At 37.1% G+C, this 20,484-nt stretch overlaps 1 protein-coding gene across 5 annotated transcripts in view; it reads left to right on the plus strand.

The window, feature by feature from the left end:
• SLAIN2 (SLAIN motif family member 2) overlaps positions 1–20,484 on the plus strand; it is a 119,867-nt gene that overhangs the window by 56,634 nt on the left and 42,749 nt on the right. For all 5 annotated transcript variants that reach the window (XR_009564000.2, XR_009564001.2, XM_030880476.3 and 2 more), the window contains one exon: positions 19,847–20,165. Coding sequence is in view for 3 of the 5 variants with exons in the window: in XM_030880476.3 (XP_030736336.1) it covers positions 19,847–20,165 (319 nt within the window). In the remaining 2 variants the exon portion in view is untranslated. The remainder of the gene's footprint in view (positions 1–19,846; positions 20,166–20,484) is intronic.

The following is a 20,484-nucleotide window of genomic DNA, read 5'->3' on the forward strand; positions in this document are numbered from 1 at the left end:
GTTGCCTGGCACAAAGAAACACTCCATAAACATTTCTTGATGAACACAGTCATGCCACTAACTCAGGAAGGGCTGGACACATCCCTCTTTGCGTTTTCTTCTTGCAAAGCTTTTGTGTTTCTTCAGCCCACTTTTCTCTTTGAGGGAAAGAACGCATTGTGTTTTTTTAAGACTTCGTAGAAGTGACTGCTTAAACTGCTTTGATAAAGATATATTTTATTTATCTCCAGTTGCTGGGAACTCAGTCAAGTAGAGATAAACAGGGTAGAAACCTCAACAAGTCAGGGGAAGAAAATGAAGACTAATTAGAGAAGTGAATGTAGAGATAAGGACAAATTTGAATGTACAAACATACTTTTATTTAGAAGGAAAGAAACAACTAAGGAGGAGTTCATGATGGTAGTTGTCTAATACTGCTTTAATTTTCTAATTCACTATATTTTGAGATATTTAAGGTGACATAAGCAATATTTATAAGAGGCCTTATTGATATGAACCCAGGAATTTTGTCATTACCCTGGATCCGAAATTTTAAATTTCGTGTTCCCTTTTCTATCAACTAACACGTATTGAATCTGAAGCATGAACAAGATACATGCATTACATTCTTTTCACTTTTTTTCCTCTGTTCTAGCCCCTCTTTACTTTTTCTTCTGTTAAAAGTTGTGATCAAAGCCAGCCTCTGCCATAAACAGTTTTTAGATACAGTTAAAATTGAAGGAGTTGCTCTCCTTCCCATGACTGTTACATACAATTGGGAGAAGGAAAGGAGAGAGCATGGGGGCTGTTCTTGGGGCTCCCTCCAAACACACAAATTTCTGTTAGATCATTTCATGCTGTCTTTGTAATGATACTTGAATAGATTTTAGTTATATTTAGACTTGCTAAGGCTTTTATGATTTTCTAAGATTCTTTTTTCCTCTTTAGTTAAATCTTGACTACATCTATCAATTTCCTTTGCTGAGAAAGTCCTAGATCAAAATTTCCACCTCTCTGAAATTTGTACCTTGATTTTCCTGATTAAATAGGACTGCATTTTAAAAATATTAAAAGCCTTTAACATTCTGTGGTTTTAAAAGATCACCTGATTCCAATTAACCTTCATTATATTTTTATTCCTCCCTAACTCCCAAGTTTATAGACAAGGCAAAATGCTGCTACCATTAGAGGAGGAAACATTTTTTACAATAGTAAAACTACAGCTTAGTGCACCTCTTCATATACTGTAGTTTTCCTCAGTTTATACTTTAACCTTATTAAAGCATTTCTCTCCATATCTGGAGATTGTAGAACTTTTTGACTTGTCCTTTCATAAACTGTAGTACATTTATCTAAGAATATAAGGATTAATAAATTTAAAAGGATTTCTAATTTATAAATCTATTTTTTAATCTTTGTTATTTTAAAATATAGCACAAATTCAGAAAACCATATAATACATAGAGAGCTTAATGAATTCCTATAAGGTGACCCCCTTGTAACTACCATTCATATCAGGAGACTAGAACTTACTACCTCAGATACTCTATACCCATCTGCTTCCAAACACAATCCTCTCTTGACCCCCTCTCCCAAGAATAGCCATTCTTCCAGATTTTTACAGTGATCACTTCCTTACTTTTCTGTATAATTTTTATCATCCAAGTAATGAAATTATAGTTTTGCCTCTTTAATATATGTCTTTTTTAAGTTTCTCTTAATTTATAGTTTTCCTCCAACTCTTTACTCCCCCTTGTTGTTTGAAGAAACCACCAAATCACTTGTCCTGTAGATGTTCACACAGACTGGATTTTCCATGGTGTCATTTATCAGGTTCCTCTGTATTTCCTATAAATTGTTAGTTATCCACATGCTTAATTAGATTCAGTTGTTATTTTTGGCAAGACTGCTATATAGGTGGTGGTACTTCTTGGCGTTGCCTGTTTCATATCATATGATATTAGCAGGCATTGATGCATAATGCCTATATCCTTACTTTATTAGGAATTGCAGAATTGGGTTATTTCAATTCTAACATTCCTAAGAGAAACTTTACCTTATTCTTTGGTTAACCAGCACTGAGGTTTTATTTCAATACTTGTTCTTTCCCTTTATTTACCAGTTTACAAAATAAAAAATTGGCAATCTAGGATCCTCCAAAGGTGACCAATATTTTTCATATATATACATACACACACACATACATATATATATATATGTATATATATATCATTATAAACTTACAGATTTAAACATTTTTTAATGTGTTTCGATCTGAGTATTTTCCCAACTTTGGTAGAAGCATCTTCAAGTTGGTGTTCAGGTCTTTTTGACACAACCCTGGTAGTCTTTGATAACGTCTTGGTATGACAAGATAGGCTCATCTTATACACTTCCTGCCACAGACCTGAATTTAGTTATTTCTCAAAAAAAAAAATCCTGATTTCTTTTGGTAGGAAATGGAATTTCAAAACCAAAGTCTGAGTTTTTAGTTGTGCTGTTTACTATCCAGTTGGTCATTATTTCTAGTTCTTTTCAATTACTAGAAATATATATGTGTAGATTTGTGTTTGTATATTTTTTAAGATTGAATGCCTTAATGAGTTCATGCTGATACTTCCTAATCAAATTTAGGGCTTGAGGATAATTACTTAACCTCTTTTAACTTAAAGCTTGCTTTCTTTTATTCTGCTCCGAGAAGTCTCTCTCAGAAACACATAGAAATAGACTATCATTTAATAATTTGTTTTCTCCCACATTTTACACAGAATCTTCTGGGGATAACATTAGTGTAATACCATACAATATGGTTACTAAAAGCAGTTTATAAAACTTTTTCCATAAATAGGTTACTAGGGGATAAGGGGGGAAGGGATAAATTGGGAGATTGACATATATTCACTACTATATATAAAATAGATGACTAATAAGAACCTGCTGTATAGCACAGGGAACTCTACTCAATACTCTGTAATGCCTATATCGGAAAAGAATCTAAAAAAAGAGTGGTTATATGTGTATGTATAGCTGATTCACTTTGCTGTACACCTGAAATTAACACAACATTGTAAATCAACTATACTCCAATAAAAATAAAAAAACTTTTTCCATAAATAACTATTATATACTCTTCTTTATATGCCTCATTTAGTCTCAGCCCTACATTTAAATAATATTTGATGCTTGCTACCTGTCTGTTGATATTGTCTCACCAGTCAGTTTTCTTGTTTAAAGCTTATCCTCAGATTCCTTAAGGAGTTATGGGAACAATATCCATTCCCTCAATTTTTGCATGTTGATGACAGCTTGTCTGCTCTTTTTATATTTGAAAGTCATTAGCTAGATACGAAATCTTTGGCTCACATTTTCTTTCCTTGAGTATCTTAAATATATGACTCCATTTTTGTCAGGAATAAAGAATTGTTTCCATTCCAATCGTTTGGTCTTTTTATCTGGATGTCCAAAGGTTGTTTTTTTCTCCTTTAAAGTTCAATAGTTTATTAGAATATGTCTTAGTGTTTGTCATTCTGAGTTGATTTCCCCAGATATGTGGTGTGTTATTTCAATTTGAAATTGCAGAGTTTTAAAAATTTTAGGCAAGTTCTTTAGAATTATAGTTTTTTTTTATTGTGTTCTTTTGCTTTGGCTTTCTTTTTTTGTGGCGACTCTTCTTGTACACATGTTGGGTGTTCTTTGCCTTTCTTCTGTGTTTCTTGCCTTCTCTTGAATCCTTTTCATCTTTCTTCATTTCTTCTTGTTCTATAAGTTTATTTTCATTGTTTATTTCTTTTAAAGCATAAGGTCCTGTGTATGGTGACTCTTGTATTCCTTCTGTCTTAGACTTCATTTTGAAATGATTTATTTTATGTCTGATTCTTTTCTGTGTTCCACCACCTCCCTTTTGAGTGTTCATTCATTCTGATTTATGTTCTTTCATATCTCGTAATTTTCATCTTTTTGTGTGTGTGCATGGTGGACATATTTGGCAAGGTTTCACCATTAGTAGGAATGTTATTCTATTCCTTATTCTCTCTATTTTTTATTTAATAACTTTATATGGGATTTTGCCTTACTCTTTTTCTATTGCTCATTTTTCTGTGAAATTGGTTTTTCTAAACGTTTAGAAAGGGAGTTTAAGATTTTCTAATTTATGGCTCTAGTGCTCCCTCTTCTTTTGTTTTAGGAAACTGTTCAAAAATATGGCTGTTGGCGGAGTGGCTGGGCCCGTGAGCCATGGCCGCTGAGCCTGCGTGTCCGGAGCCTGTGCTCCGCAATGGGAGAGGCCACAACAGTGAGAGGCCCGCGTACCGCAAAAAAAATATATATATGGCTGTTTATTTTCTGAGATTTCTTGCTTTTACTCCCCTCCCCTGTTTTAAAATTCATCCTTTTAAAGTGTATAAATCAGTGTTTTTTAGTACAGTTGACCCTTGAACAACACGGGTTTGAGCTGTATGGGTTCATTTATACACGAATTTTTTTCACTAAGTGTGTGCTACAATACTACACAATCTGTAGTTGGTTGAATCCACAGGTGCAGAACCATGCATGTAGAGGGCCAACTGCAAAGTTATATGTGGATTTTCCAGTGTGCAGAGGGTCAGCACCCCTAACCCCCTGAATTGCTCAAAGGTCAACTGTATATTCACAGAGTTGAGCAACTGTTAACCACTGTCTGATTTCAGAGATTATCATCACCCCATAAGAAACACCATGCCCATTAACAGTCACTCCCATTCCCCACTCCTTCCAGTCACTGGCAACCACTAATCTTTCTGATTCTGGATTTGCCTGTTCTGAACATTTCATATCAGTGGAATCATACAATATGTGATCTTTGCAACTGGCTTCTTTCAAACAAATTTTGTCTATCCATTCATCAGTTGGTGGACATTTGAGTTGTTTTCACTTTGTACCTGTTGTAAATAATGCTGCTAATGCTGCAGATGTTTGCTGGTAGCTTATTTATTCTTATCTGTCAGTCTTTTTGTATGTATGGAAGAAAAGCTAGCAAAACCTGTTCCCAGGGGTTTCTTCTGCCTCTTATGTATAATAAATATTCTCTTGATAAATACGTGCTTATAAAAATAATGGTAAGTACTGTACCCTAATGAAAGAAGAAATCAAGGGATTCTATGTCTTGTTTTTTTATGATTACTTGTCAGCCATTACAAACTTAATATGCCTTGGTGTTGTATATTATAAAACCTGCATAGGATAGTAGCCCCACAAATAAACTTTCTGAGTCTAGTTGAAAATTAAAATGGCGAAAAAGACACTTTAATGTCTACTCCCAGAGGTGTTTCTCTTTTGGTATTACCGAGAGGTAAAGAACACCAATCTGGGAATCAGGAGACCTGAATTCAAGTCCTGACTTTCCTGTTTATTTGCTCAGTTGATTTCTGTGGTTGTGGCAATTTTCCGTCTCTGTAAAGTGGAAGGGTTGTAGTAGTTACTAGTATCTCTTTTAACAAGGATTTTTTAAAAATTATTTATCTATTTATTTATTTTTGGCTGTGTTGGGTCTTTGTTGCTGCGCGTGGGCTTTCTCTAGTTGTGGTGAGTGGGGACTGCTCTTCGTTGTGGTGCTCAAGCTTCTCATTGTGGTGGCTTCTCTTGTTGCAGAGCACAGGCTCTGGGCACACGGGCTTCAGTAGTTGTAGCACATGGGCCCTAGAGCACACCAGTTTCAGCATTTGCGGCTCGTGGGCTCAGTAGTTGTGGCACGCAGGCTCTAGAACATGTGGGCTTCAGTAGTTGTGGTGCTCAGGCTTGGTAGTTGTGGCTCACGGGCTCTAGAGTACATGGGTTTCAGTAGTTGCTGCTCATGGGCTCAGTAGTTGCAGCACGCGGACCCTAGAGCACACGGGTTTCAGTAGTTGCTGCTCATGGGCTCAGTAGTTGCGGCACATGGGCTCTAGAGAGCACAGGCTCAGTAGTTCTGGCGCACGAGCTTAGCTGCTCCGCAGCATGTGGGATCTTCCTGGATCAGGGCTTGAACCCGTGTCCCGTGCATTGGCAGGTGGATTCTTAACCACTGCGCCACCAGGGAAGTCCTAACAAGGATTCTTTAACTCTGTAATGAGAGAATCATATTTACTTCATCTCTGTGGTCTTTAATAACCAGAAGTTATTTTAAAGTCCTTATTATGTCAGTAACCTGTTGCCATCATTTATGGTGCATAGACCATTGAGTGACTGGAATGATATACCTATAAAGTAAGGGATAGTTGACAAGGAAGTTTTTTTTTTTTTTTTTTTTGCGGTACGCGGGCCTCTCACTGTTGCGGCCTCTCCCATTGCGGAGCACAGGCTCCGGACGCACAGGCTCAGCAGCCATGGCTCATGGGCCCAGCCACTCCACGACACGTGGGATCTTCTCAGACCGGGGCACAAGCCCATGTCCCCTGCATCGGCAGGCGGACTCTCAACCACTGCGCCACCGGGGAAGCCCAACAAGGAAGTATTTTTGTCTTTATTTTTTAAATAATTGAATGGCATATGTACTTTGCTCCCCATCAGTCATGGTAGCCAGTGTTTGGCAATGTGTGTATTTTTATTGCAAACTGTGCATTTATTGTATATTTACATATTTTTAAAAATTGTACAATTAATGTAATTTGTAGTTTGGTTGACACATGACTGTGAAGATAACCACTTGAAGTGTCTAGTTTTTATATTGCAAGATAGTGTTTAATATTGAGATATATTATTTGTAAAACATTTTGTATTCAGTGAGTATCAAGCTAAGAACAGTATACAGTTTACTCAATTTCTCCATTTTAAAGTGCCTGCTGAATTATACAAGCCTTAATTAGAAAATAAACTTACCATTTTTATTAAATGCTTATTGAAAGACAAAAATGAATATTGAAAAATTAAGAATCCTCATATCACCCACCATTCCATTTTAGAGATGACTTAGACACCACAGTTAACATTCTTAGTCATATCTCAGTTTTATAAATAGAATTCTAATTCTTGCTTGGAGCCGATAACATTCCTTCATTTTGTGCCTTGATTCAAGTGTAATTCTCGGTATCCACAATGAGTAAAGAGAAACTATAGCCTGCTGTCATAATTAATTTGGGTAATGGAGCCTAATTTACTTAATCCCTATATTTTAGTTAATTTATAAGGACAGCTTAGGAGACTGTCCTGAGTGACATTGTTGAATATCTTTCCAGATAACTGAGCTGCAGCAGGCTGAAAAGCACCATCTTCCTTAGATAAGGAAGGCATGGATATGATACACCTTACAAATCCTATAATATTTTACATTTTACCAACAGTTTACTTACACATTGCTCATTTGATCTTTGCAGCTAACCTGTGATATTTGCCGAGATTTGTTTTATTAGATTTACATCTGTATATCTATTTTCTCTTTTTTGGGGTGCAGTGCAAATGGTATTGCATTTAAAATTTTTATTTCCGTGGATTTATTGCCAGCGTATAGAAATACAGTCGATTTTTGTATGTTAATCTTCTATCCTGTGACTTTCCTGAACTCGAAATTTCTGGAAGGTTTTTTTTGTTCTTTTGTTTTTAGATTCCTTGGGATTTTCTTTGTAAACAATCATGGAGAAAGTTTCTTTCTTTCTTTCTAATCTATATGTCCGTTATTTCCTTTTCTTGTTTATTGCACTGGCTAGAACTTCCAGCATGTGTTACATAAGAGTGGTGAGAGCCTATATCCTTGCCTTGTTCCTGATCTTAGAGGGGAAGCGTTCGGTCTTTCATCATTAAATATGTTAGCTGTAGATTTTTTGTAGGTGCTCTTTATCAAGTTAAAGTTCCTATTCCCTGTTTTTCTGAAAATTTTGTCATGAATATGTGTTAAATTTTGTCAGACACTTTTTTTACATCAATAAATAGACTCATGTGATTTTTCTTCTTTAGCCTGTTATGGTGGTAGATTACATGGATTGATTTTCAAATACTGAACCAACTTTGCATCCTGGAATAAATCCCACTCAATCATGGTATATAATTTTTTTTTATGTATCACTGAGTTCTGTTTGCTAATATTTTGTTAAGGAGGTTTATGTCTATTTTCCTGACAGATATTGGTCCATAGGTTTCTTTTTTGACACTATCTTTTTTGTCACTCTCTAGTGACACAGTAGTTTTTGGTACTACTGGTGATACTACTTTCATAAAATGAATTGTGATGTGTTCCCTCCTCTTCTGTTTTCTGATAGAGAGTGTATAGAATTGGTGTTAATTCTTCTTTAAACCTTTGGTAGAATTTTCCAGCAAAACCATCTGGGCCTGGAGGTTTCTCTTTCAGAGGGTTTTGAATTATGAAATCAGTTTCCTTAATAATTATATGGCCATTCAGTTTATCTGTTATATACAAGATGAGTCGTGCTAGTTTTTTGAAGAATCGGTTCATTTCATCTAAATTGTCAAATTAATGTGTGTAGGATTGTTCTTAGTACTCCCTTATGATCCTTTAGATGTCTTCAGGGTCTGCAGTGATATCCGATTTCATTACTGATATTGGTAATTTGTGTTTTCTCTCCTTTTTATTTTGTCAGGCTTGTCAATTTTATTGTCCTCTTGAAAGAAATCTTTATTTCTTTGATTTCTCTGTTTTTCTTTATTCAGTCTCATTGATTTGTGCTCTTTATTATCTTCTGCTTGCTTTGAGTTTATTTTACTTTCTCTAGCTTTTTGAAGTAGGAACTTAGATTACTGATTTAAGACTTTTCTTTTTCCTAATTATGACCCACAAACTTTGATATTTTGTATTTTAATTTTTATTCCGTTCCATGTATTATAAAATTTCTATTGAGAAGTATATCATTTAGTTTTCAAGTGATTTTTTTCATCTTTTTGTTACCTTTTAGTTATTGATTTCTAGTTTGATTGTATTATGGTCAGAGAAAGTACTCTTTGTAATTTCAGTTTTTAAAAAATTGTTGTAATTTACTTTATGGCCCAGGGCATAGTCTTATTTTGGCTTATATTCTGTGGACACTTGAAAAGAATGTATGTTCTGCTGTTGTTTAGTGGATTGTTCTATAAATGTCAGTTAGATTCTGTGGTTGGTGGTGGTGATGTTGAGTTCTTACATGTTCTATCAGTTGTTAAGAGGGGGATGTTTAAGTCTCCAACTATTGTGGATTTGTCTGTTTCTCCTTTCAGTTCTGTAAGTTTATCCTTCACATTTTTACAGCTCTGTTTAGTACATACACATTTAGGATTGTTTTGCCTTCTTGGTAATTTGACCCTGCTTTCATTATGTATTATCCCTCTTTGTCCCTGATAATTTTCTTTTGCAATATCTGATGTTAATATAACCATCATGCTTTCCTTTTGTATACTTTGCTTGATATATTTTTTCCATCCCTTAACTTTCAACCTCCCTATATTTATATTTATATATATATATATATATTTTTTTTTTTTTTGGTACACGGACCTCTCACTGTTGTGGCCTCTCCTGTTGTGGAGCACAGGCTCTAGACACACAGGCTCAGTGGCCATGGCTCATGGGCCTAGCCGCTCCGCGGCATGTGGGATCTTCCCGGACCAGGGCACGAACCCGTGTCCCCTGCATTGGCAGGTGGACTCTCAACCACTGCGCCACCAGGGAAGCCCTATTTTTATATTTGAAGTGAGTTTCATAAAGACAGCATAAACTTAGGTTATGTTTTAAATGCATTTCTACCAAATCTCTGTCTTAATAATTGGTGTAGATGGACCATTTACATTTCATATAATTATTGATATGCTTAAGTCTGCCATTTTATTTGTTTATTGTTTTTTCTCTTTTTCATTTCTCTATTTTCTTTTTCCTGCATTCCTGTGGGTTATTTGAACATTCTTTAGAATTCCGTTTTGACTTATATATAGTGTTTTTTAGTCCATATGTTTGCATATGTAGTGGTTGCATTACATTATGTATACATAACATCATATATACATATCATAGTCTGTTGATGTTATCATTTTATCAGTTCAAATATGTAAACCTTACCTTTTTTTTTGCGGTACGCGGGCCTCTCACTGCTGTGGCCTCTCCCGTTGTGGAGCACAGGCTCCAGACGCGCAGGCTCAGCAGCCATGGCTCATGGGCCTAGCCGCTCCGCGGCATGTGGGATCTTCCCGGAACAGAGCACAAACCCATGTCCCCTGCATCGGCAGGCGGACTCTCAACTACTGTGCCACCAGGGAAGCCCAAACCTTACCTTTTTTCATGTACCTTTACCCTCACCCCATTTATAATTGTCTTAAATATTTTCTTTAAATAATATTTCAACAACATCAGTGTTATAATTTTTTCTTCAACCTGCACGTATTATTTTGAAAACTCAAGGAGAGGGAAATCCTATGTGTCTGCCCATATTTTTGCTTACCTTGTTCTTTCTTCTTTTCTGATATTCCAAGTTTCCATGTTTTTATCATTTTCTTTCTGTTTATAGAATTTGTTTAGCTGGGGATTTTGGGGGGGAGGGGAGTCTGCTGGCCACAAATTGTGTTGGTTTTCTTTTGTCTGAGAATGTCTTGATTTTCCCTTAGTTCTTCTGGGATATTTTCTCTGAGTATAGGATTCTGGGTTGACATTTCTTTTAACTCTTGAAAAATATTTGCTACTTTTCTCCTGGCCTCTGAGGGCTATGATGCGAAATCCACTGTTGTTAGAATTCATTTCCCCCTATAGGTTAGGTATTATTTCTTTCTCTGATTTCAAGGTTTTTTCTTGTGTTTCATTTTCAGAAGTTTATAACTGTGATGTGTCTTGGCATGGATTGCTTTGGATTTACCTAGTTGGTGTTCTCCTAGTTTTTTGAATCTGCAGGTTTATGTCCTTTGACAAATATGGGAAGTTTTCTTATATGGGAAGTCATTATTTCTCACAGTACTTTTTGTCCTCTCTTTCTCCTTTCCTCCCAGTACTCCATTGGCAAGAAAATGTGGGTCTTTTCTTGTAGTCCCACAGGTCCCCAAAAATTCTGTTCAGTTTTTTCTTTTTTTATTGAAGTAGTTGATTTACAGTGTTTTGTTAATTTCTACTGTACAGCAGAGTGATTCACTTATATATATATACACACACATTCTTTTAAAAATTCTTCTTCATTATGGTTTATCACAGGATATTGAATGTAGTTCCTTGTGTTATACAGTAGGACCTTGTTGTTTATACATTCTAGATATAATGGTTTGCATCTGCTAATCCCGAACTCCCAATCCATCCCTCCCCTACTGCCCTCTCCCTTGGCAGCCACAGTCTTTTCTGTATGTCTGTGAGTCTGTTAATGTTTCGTAAATAAGTTCATTTGTGTCATATTTTAGATTCCACATATAAGTAATATCATATGGTATTTGTGTTTCTCTTTCTGATAATCATACTTATCATACTTAGTTATATTATCGTACTTAGTATGATAATCTCTAAGTCCATCCATGTTGCTGAAAATGGCATTATTTCATTCTTTTTTACAGCTGAGTAGTATTCCATTGTATATATTTAACACATCTTGTTTATCCATTCATTTGTTGATGAACATTTAGGTTGTTTCCATGTCTTGGCTATTGTGAATAGTGCTGCTATAAATATAGGGGTGCATGTATCTTTTTGAATTGTAGTTTTATCCAGATATATGCCCAGGAGTGGGATTGCTGGATCATATGCTAGATATATTTTTAGTTTTTTGAGGAACTTCCATACTGTTTTCCAAGGTGGCTGCACCAACTTACATTCCCACAAATACTGTAGGAGGGTTCCCTTTTCTCTACACCCTCTCCAGCACTTGTTATTTGTGGACTCTTTAATGATGACCCTGTGACCCTGACCGGTGTGAGGTGGTACCTCATTGTAGTTTTGATTTGCATTTCTCTAATAATTAGCGATGTTGAGTTTCGTTTCATGTGCCTATTGGCCATCTGTATGTCTTCTTTGGAGAAATGTCTATTTAGGTCTTCTGCCCATTTTTCAATTGGGTTGTTTCAATTGTTTTTTGTTGTTGAGCTGTATGAGCTGTTTGTATAGTTTGGAAATTAAGCCCTTGTCAGTCACATCATCTGCAAATATTTTCTCCCATTCTGTAGGCTGTCTTTTTGTTTTGTTGATGGTTTCCTTTGCTGTACAAAAGCTTGTAAGTTTGATTAGGTCCTATTTGTTTATTTTCACTTGTATTTCTATTTCATTGGGAGGCTTTTTTTTTTTTAAGTCTATTTTTTCTATGTTCAAATTGGGTAATTTCTTTTGTTCTATCTTCCAGTTCACTGGCGTTCCCCCAGCCCCCATTCTGCTACTGAGCTCATCCACTGAGTTTTTTATTTTGGTTAATGCATTTTTAAGTTTTAAAATTTACATTTGATTCCCGATTCTCTGTGTCTTCTATTTATTTGTTGAGACTTCGTATTTTTGCATATTTCAAGTGTTAAGAATTACTCATTCAAAAAATTTTATGATAGCTACTTTATTTTTTTTAAATATCTTTATTGGAGTATAATTGCTTTACAATGTTATGTTAGTTTATGCTGTACAACAAAGTGAATCAGCTATATGTATACATGTATCCCCATATCCCCTCCCTCTTGAGCCTCCCTCCCAACCTTCCTATCCCACCCCTCTAGGTGGTCACAAAGCACCGAGCTGATCTCCCTGTGCTATGCAGCAGCTTCCCACTAGCCACCTATTTTACATTTGGTAGTGTATATTTGTCAGTGCTACTCTCTCACTTCGTCCCAGCTTCCCCTTCCCTCCCTGTGTTCTCAAGTCTGTTCTCTACATCTGTGTCTTTATTACTGCCCTGCCACTAGGTTCTTCAGTACTGTTGTTTTAGATTCCTTATATGTGATAGCTACTTTAAAATCTTTGTCAAATAATTCTAACGTCTCTGTCATCTTGGTGTTCACATCTCTTGATTATATTTATTTATTTAGTTTAAGATCTTCCTGGTTCTTGGTATGATGAATTTTTTTAAAAATTGAAATCTGGACATTTTCAGATTATGAGAGTCTAGATCTTATTTAAACCTACCCTTTTATGAAAGGGTATGTCTTTCTCTGACACCACTCAGGCATTTGGTGGATATGGGGCAGGGGATTTCATTACTGCTATGGGAATAGACGCCCAGGTTCCCCACTCAGTTCCTGTTGACACCCAATGGGGAGGGACCGACTGGGTGGAGGTAGAAATTTTGGCTCCCCATATGGTCTCCACTGAAACTGTGTTGAGGGTGGTCTTACTACCAGTGAGCAATCATGAAAGTCCTGACTCTCCATTAGTCCTCCTCTGACACCAACCCAAGAGGAGGGAAAAGAGCACCTCATTACTTCCTTCTCTCTTACCTCCCTGGATAAGGTGTTTGTAGGCCTTGTTCAGTCTCAAAAGGATAGAAGTCCAGGCTCCCCACTAGCCTTTGTTGGCATTGGTGACAGTAGTGCCACAGTTTTTTCTGTGGTGTTTGGCTGGAGCAGAGCAGTTATCTAAAAGTTTTCTTCCTAGTCCTTTGGCTAGAGAGAGCAGATTTGTTTTTGGTCTGTCATACCCAAAGGTCTTTTTGGGTTGCTGCCTTCTTCAGCTTTAATCTGGGATATATGAGGCAAAAGAAAATCCTGGGAACTCATTACCGTGTCATCCCTCAGATCTCAAGTTTCCTGGGTAGTGTTTCTTCTTCTCTCCATGTTTCAGTCTTATGTCTGTTTTATATACAGTGTCCAAGGTCTTAAATTATACTTACTGGGAGAAATAGGGGAAAGTTCATCTATTCCATTTTCCAAGTGGAAGTCTGAGATTCACGTTCTTAAAAAATTTCAGGAGACAACCATTTCCCTGGCATAACTATTAATAGTTAAAATGGTGGTCAGAAGCTTTTCCAGAGGAAAAGGCTTTCACAAAGCCTATTTTCAAGATAAGCTTTGGTGAGACATTCCAAACATTATAGATATATTCCAGTATTTATAAAGCTGTGATGTAGAAATGAAGCACTCTCAGGGACTTCCCTGGTGGCGCAGTGGTTAAGACTCTGTGCTCCCAATGCAGGGGGCCCGCGTTCGATCCTTGGTCAGGGAACTAGATCCCACATGCATGTGGCAACTAAGAGTTCACATGCCACAACTAAGGAGCCCATGAGCCGCAACTAAGGAGCCTGCCTGCTGCAACTAAGACCTGGCGCAAGCAAATAAATACTGTTAAAAAAAAAAGAAAGAAAGAAATGAAACACTGTCAGCCTCATCAAGATGATCTGCCTAATTTCACCATACCCTCTACATCAGTCACCATAAGAAAGAAGCCTAGGACTCCTTGGTCGTCTCTCACCTACTAGATTGTCGTTCACAATGTCTTAGTGAATCTCTTAACCTGACCTCATTTCTGTCTATCCCCAGCTCTCCAGACTTTTCCAAAATACTCCTTGAAACTCAGTGATCCTCCTCTGAACTTTACTGTTCTTGCCTCCTATCTGAAACCTGCATCCCCACCAAAACAAAATCCCAGTCAAAAGGCTGCCAAGTATGGTAAAAAAAACTAGGACTGAAGGTGGCTTTTCTGGAGTTGGTACTAGAAGGAGCAGGTCTAGGCACCACCCTTAGATAATGGCTAGAGGATAACTTAGACATAGAGTCTCAGTTATTCAGTGAGCTTCCAGGAAGACAGTGAAACAACTTGGGCAGAGACAAAAGTGGGACTGTAGGAAATAGAATTGAGAAAACACTTTCATAGACACCTATAGAAAGGGGAAGATGGATTATGTAAGGTAAAAAAAAAAAAAACAACTTCTGTGAAGATCATGGAATTTGCAATTCAGGGTACTTGGATCCTGTGGACATCTTGTCTTCAGTTTTCTACCAGAAGAGACTGTAACAGTTTGTTGGATATAATTGATTCAAGATACAATTGGTTCATAATTATTCTCAATTATGGCCTTACTTTAGAGCCCCTTATGGAGTTTTGGGGGGTTTTTTTGGTTTTTTTGTTTTTTTTTTTTTGGCTGCACCCTGCAGCATCCAGAACTTCCCCAACCAGGGATTGAACCTGCACCCACTGCAGTGGAAGCATGGGGAAGCACAGAGTCTTAACCACTAGACCACAAGGGAAGTCCTGGAGTTTTGTTTTTTTTAATCAGCTTTACTCAGGTGGAATTTTAAATGCACAAATTTAATTACAAGAGCATACATTCATGCAGCCAGCCCAGTAAAGTTATCGAACATTTACATCATCCCCCAAAGTTTTTTTTGTACTTCCTCCCAGTCAGTTCTCCCAGCCTCAGGCAAATATCTGATTTGTGCTTAGTTACCATAAGTTAGATTTGCCATATTTTTGAGAATCATCCTTGTTTTATCAGCAGTTTTCTCCTCTTTGTTGCTGAGTGGTATTCTGTTGTATGGATATACCACAATTTGTTTACCTATTCGCCTGCTGATGGACATTTGAGCTGTGTCCAATTGAATGGAGTGTTCTATAAATGTCAGGTCAGCTTGATTGATGGTGTTGGTCATGTCTTTGTCCTTTCTGATTTTCTACCTATTTGTTTCATCTATTACTAAGGAGTGTTGAAATATCTAACTAATTCTGGACTTTTTTAGTTCCTTTCAGTTATGTCTGTTTCATGTGTTTTGTATATTTGTTTTGGGGTATACATAGCTAGTATTCTTATGTCCTCTTGCTGAATCGACCCCTTTAACTTTATGAACTCTATCTCTGATGGTAATTGCTTTCTGATATTGTAAGCGCTCCATCTTTTTCATAATCGGTTTTGTATAAGGTAACTTTTTCTGTCTTTTTACTTTTAACCTGTGTCTTTATATCTAAAATGTGTTTCTTTTAGATAGCATGTTGCTCTTGCTTTTTTGTCCATACTGGCAATATTTACCTTTTAATTGGAGTGATCACTATTCACGTTTAATGCAGTTATTAATATGGTTGGTTTAAAATCTGTCTCACAACTTGTTTTCTTTGTCTCTTCAGATTTTTGTTCCTTTTCTCCTTTGCTTTCAGTCTTTTGGAATATCTGAGTACTTTTTATATATTACATTTTATTTTCATGGTTGGCTTACTTTCTATCTCTTTTTTTTTTCTTTTTATTAAGTGGTTGCTTTAGATTGTGCAGTGTACATATTTAACTTATTACAGTTATCTTCAAGTAATATACCACTTCACTTATAATGTAAGAACCTCAGAACAGTATATTTCCATTCCTTCCTATTTTTTGTGCCACATTTATCATTTACTTTTACTCTCTTTATATATATTATATTAAATCACAGAGAATGTTTTTATTAGTTTTATTTTACAGAGTTATCTTTTAATGAAATTAAAAATGATTTATTAAAGATCTTTTATGTTTCCCAAAATATTTACCATTCCTGGCACTGTTCATTGCTTTATGCAGATCAGGGTTACCATTTGGTATCATTTTCCTTCTGCCTGAAGAACTTCCTTTAGTATTTCTGTTAGTGAAAGACTTGCTGGCAACAAATATTCTCAGATTTTGTTTGTCTTTAAAAGTCTTTACTTTGATGTTAGTTTTGAATGATAATTTTGCTGGATATAGAACTCTAGATCGAAGTCTGAGTTGTTGTTTTTTTTACATCTTTATTAGAGTATAATTGCTTTACAATGGTGTGTTAGTTTCTGCTTTATAACAAAGTGAATCAGTTATACATATGCATATGTTCCCATATCTCTTCCCTCTTGCGTCTCCCTCCCTCCCACCCTCCCTATCCCACCCCTCCAGGCGGTCACAAAGCACCGAGCTGATCTCCCTGTGCTCTGCGGCTGCTTCCCACTAGCTATCTACCTTACGTTTGGTAGTGTATATATGTTCATGCCTCTCTCTCGCTTTGTCGCAGCTTACCCTTCCACCTTCCCATATCCTCAAGTCCATTCTCCAGTAGGTCTGTGTCAGAAAAAAAAAAAAGTTTGTTTTTTAAACTACTTAGATACTTGAGTTTATAGTTATCATCAAATTTGGAAGATTTTCAGCCATTCTTCAAATCTTTTCTGTCCCACTTATAACCCCTTTCATCTGGGACTCCAGTTGCATGTATTAGACCACATGATTTTGACGTGTAGATCAGTAAGGCTTTATCATTTCTTTTTTGAGTCTTTTTCATTTCTTTTTTGAGTCTTTTTATTCTCTGTATGCTTTAGTTTAGATAATTCTTATTGTTATGTCTTCAGCTACCTCTTCTTCTGCAACATCTAAATTGTTATTAATTCCCATCCAGTGAACTTAGCACTTGGAATATATTATAAGTTTTTCATCTTTAAAAGTTCTATTGGGAATTCCCTGGCGGTCCAGTGGTTAGAACTCTATGCTTCCACTGCAGGGGGCCCAGGTTCAATCCCTGTTCGGGAACTAAGATCCTGCAAGCTTTAGGGCATGGCTAATAATAATTACAATAATAATAGAAAAAATGTTTTTTTTAAAAGTTCTATCTAGCTCTTTAAAAAATCTTTTATTACCTCATATTTATATATATTTTTTATATCCTTAAGCATATGTGTAATAGTTCTTTTTAAAGTCCTTGCGTGGTAATTCAGTCATTCCTGTGACTTCTTAATCTGTTTCTCTTGACTAATTTTTATCCTAGTTTTGGTTATCATTTTACTATTTCTTTATATGTCTACTAATTTTTTATTGGTTAGTGGACATTGTGAAGTTTTATGTTCTGTGCTGGATTTTGTTACCTTATTTTAAATCGTGTAGACTTTGTTGTGATAAACAGGTAAGTTTTTTATGGGTTAGTTTAATCCTTTATAGCAGGGATCAGCAAACGTTTTCTTAAAGGGCCCAATAGTAAATATTTTAGGATTGTGGGTGATACGGTCTCTGTTGTAAATTTTCAGGTACTCTTGTAGCTGGAAAGCAGCCATAGACAATATAGAAACACATGAGTTTTGCCATATTCTAATAAAAATTTTTTTAAAAAAGCATTTTACTTTCCCATGGTGGTAGCTTGCTGACCCCTGTTTTAGTGGCTTGTTTTTAAGTTTTGTTTGAGTGGATTTGGGGTAGCTTTATTCTAGAACTAGTTTATTCCTTTTGGAGTGTCCCCTGATTGCCCTGGGTGTTTGACAAGGATTCTCTGATCTAATTGGTTGAAACTCAGATGTTTCCTAGTCCTGTATGAGCTTTGGAAACTGTTCAGTTTACAGTGCTCCAGGCCTCCTTTGCCCAGTGTCATGGAGCTTCACTTGGTGCATGCACAGCTCAATATTCCAGCAAAGGTTCAAGCAGACCTCTAAGCTGAGTTATATAGGTCTTCTGGAGCACCTCCCTCCTCTAAGGTAATCTTCCCCTCAGATTCCAAGTTTAGTCTTCTCAAGTCAGCAAGATAACTTTGATCTACTCTGGATCCTCCTCCTCACTCTATAATCCAAGCCCCCCGCCCCAAAAAAAATAAGCCAGGGTGCCAGTAGAGCTCACCACATTTATTTTCCCTCTCTCAGGGATTACAGTCCCGTACTGCCTGTTGTCCAATATTTGAAAACTGTTCTTATGTATCTTAACTGGGTAAGCCCTGTCCTGTTTTTGTCAACATGGTTGGAAGTGCCTATGGTGGTTTTAAAATAAATATCTTGATTTCCATTCCAGACTAGATTCTCTAGGGGTGGTGCCTGGGCTACCCCCTCACCCCGCCAACCTTTTTTTAAAGTTTCTACGGATTCTGACACACAGTCAAACTTTCCTCTACTCATATCCTTGGCAAACTAATGGAGGTTGAGAGAGAATATGGTGACTCTGATTCATTTCTCCCCTGCACTCTCCTCCCTTCCTCTCCCCCCCGCCCAATTCACTCTGAACCTCACCCCAGAGTTCTTTGCTAGGTAAAGCATGTTAAGGTAATATTTTTTATTTATATTGTATATAGCCATTCATGGGCATTTGAAGAAACCTTCCAGAGATGATTTATCCAAATAGGATAAACAGGAAAGGATGAATGTCCCCCAGGACATCTGAACTTACAATGCTAAGGGACCACTACAAGAATAAAATTTATTTGAAGTCTTATTTTGACTTAAAAATTAATGCAGGGCTTCCCTGGTGGCACAGTGGTTGAGAGTCTGCCTGCCGACGCAGGGGACGCGGGTTCGTGCCCCGGTCCAGGAAGATCCCACATGCCACGGAGCGGCTGGGCCCATGAGCCGTGGCCGCTGAGCCTGCACATCCGGAGCCTGTGCTCCGCAACGGGAGAGGCCACAGCAGTGAGAGGCCCGCGCACCGCAAAAAAAAAATTAATGCAAATTGTACATTTAATTCTTTCATATATCATTATTTGTTTCAACATGTATTTTAAATAACCACTTAGTAGAATTGACATTCCAGCAAAATGTACCATCTTTATCCTGTGACTTCATATACCTCTTGATATGCCCCTAACTAGATTTATAACTTCCCTACTTGGTGAAGCACAACAATAGAAGCAGGTTTAGTTTCTAAATTATAAGTTACTCTATGGATGATGCAGGACTTGGAGGTACACTCTCCAGATACTTGATACATGTTTACATGAATGTTTCTTTGAGGGGAAAGTGTGTTTCAAATTCCAGTCAGCTGTCTAGTAGTCAGCATTTTTTTCACCTCTAGAATATGGCTCAGGTTGGTTTCCACAGTAAAACAGAATGCTGCAGTGCCTTTTCTGGTTTTGTAGATTCCTAGCTGATCTAGTTAAAACACGTTGTCAAGGGTAGTTGCAATCCTCTGAGTAAGGACTTGGTTATTTAAGAGCTACCAGTGATCGATCTATCTATCTATCTATCTCCCTAGAAATATTCTTTATTCCTTGCATTTCTGTAGAGTGAGTTTTCATGAATACAGATGTACTGGTGCCCAGTCATAAAGCAGTGGTTTCACTTGCACTTGGTTTCCACTGAAAACATTGATTTTTCTTTGCCATTCTACAGTACCTTCTCCAGGCAAATTCCGCTCCCCTGCAGCACCATCTCCTTTGGCTCTCCGGCAACCAGTAAAAGCATTTAGTAACCATGGCTCTGGTTCTCCTGGTAGCCAAGAAACAACACAACTCATGCAAACCACCTCCTCACCTGGGCCTCCCATGGTTCAGAACACAGTCCCAGCAAATCCTCCCAGCAATATCAACAGCACTACTCTAACCAGACCTGCAGGGACAACTGTGATGAGAAGTGGCTTGCCCAGACCCAGTGCCCCTTCTGCTGGGGGTATACCAGTGCCTCGCAGCAAACTTGCACAGCCTGTTCGCAGGTAAGTGGCAAATGCCCTGCTTTGATCTTCTTGAGCATAGGGAAGTGGGTAGACTGGAATTATCCTCAGCTCTGCATTTGATAGTGAAGATCAAGAGTCCTAGTGGGTTCCCACTAGCATCTTAGTACAATTTGAATAAAACATTACTTTCCTTACTTAAGAAATTCTCACTTGGGACATTGGGGTATTATATCACTTTGGTACAGGTTAAATTTGCCCAGATGCCTAACATGACTAAGTATCTTGGTGAACTTCTAGAAAAAATTGTTAGAACCACTTCATTTGGATGTGGTATTTGTTCATTTTGAATATATTGATA

Source organism: Globicephala melas, chromosome 5, assembly GCF_963455315.2.
Source record: "Globicephala melas chromosome 5, mGloMel1.2, whole genome shotgun sequence".
Taxonomy (NCBI): domain Eukaryota; kingdom Metazoa; phylum Chordata; class Mammalia; order Artiodactyla; family Delphinidae; genus Globicephala; species Globicephala melas.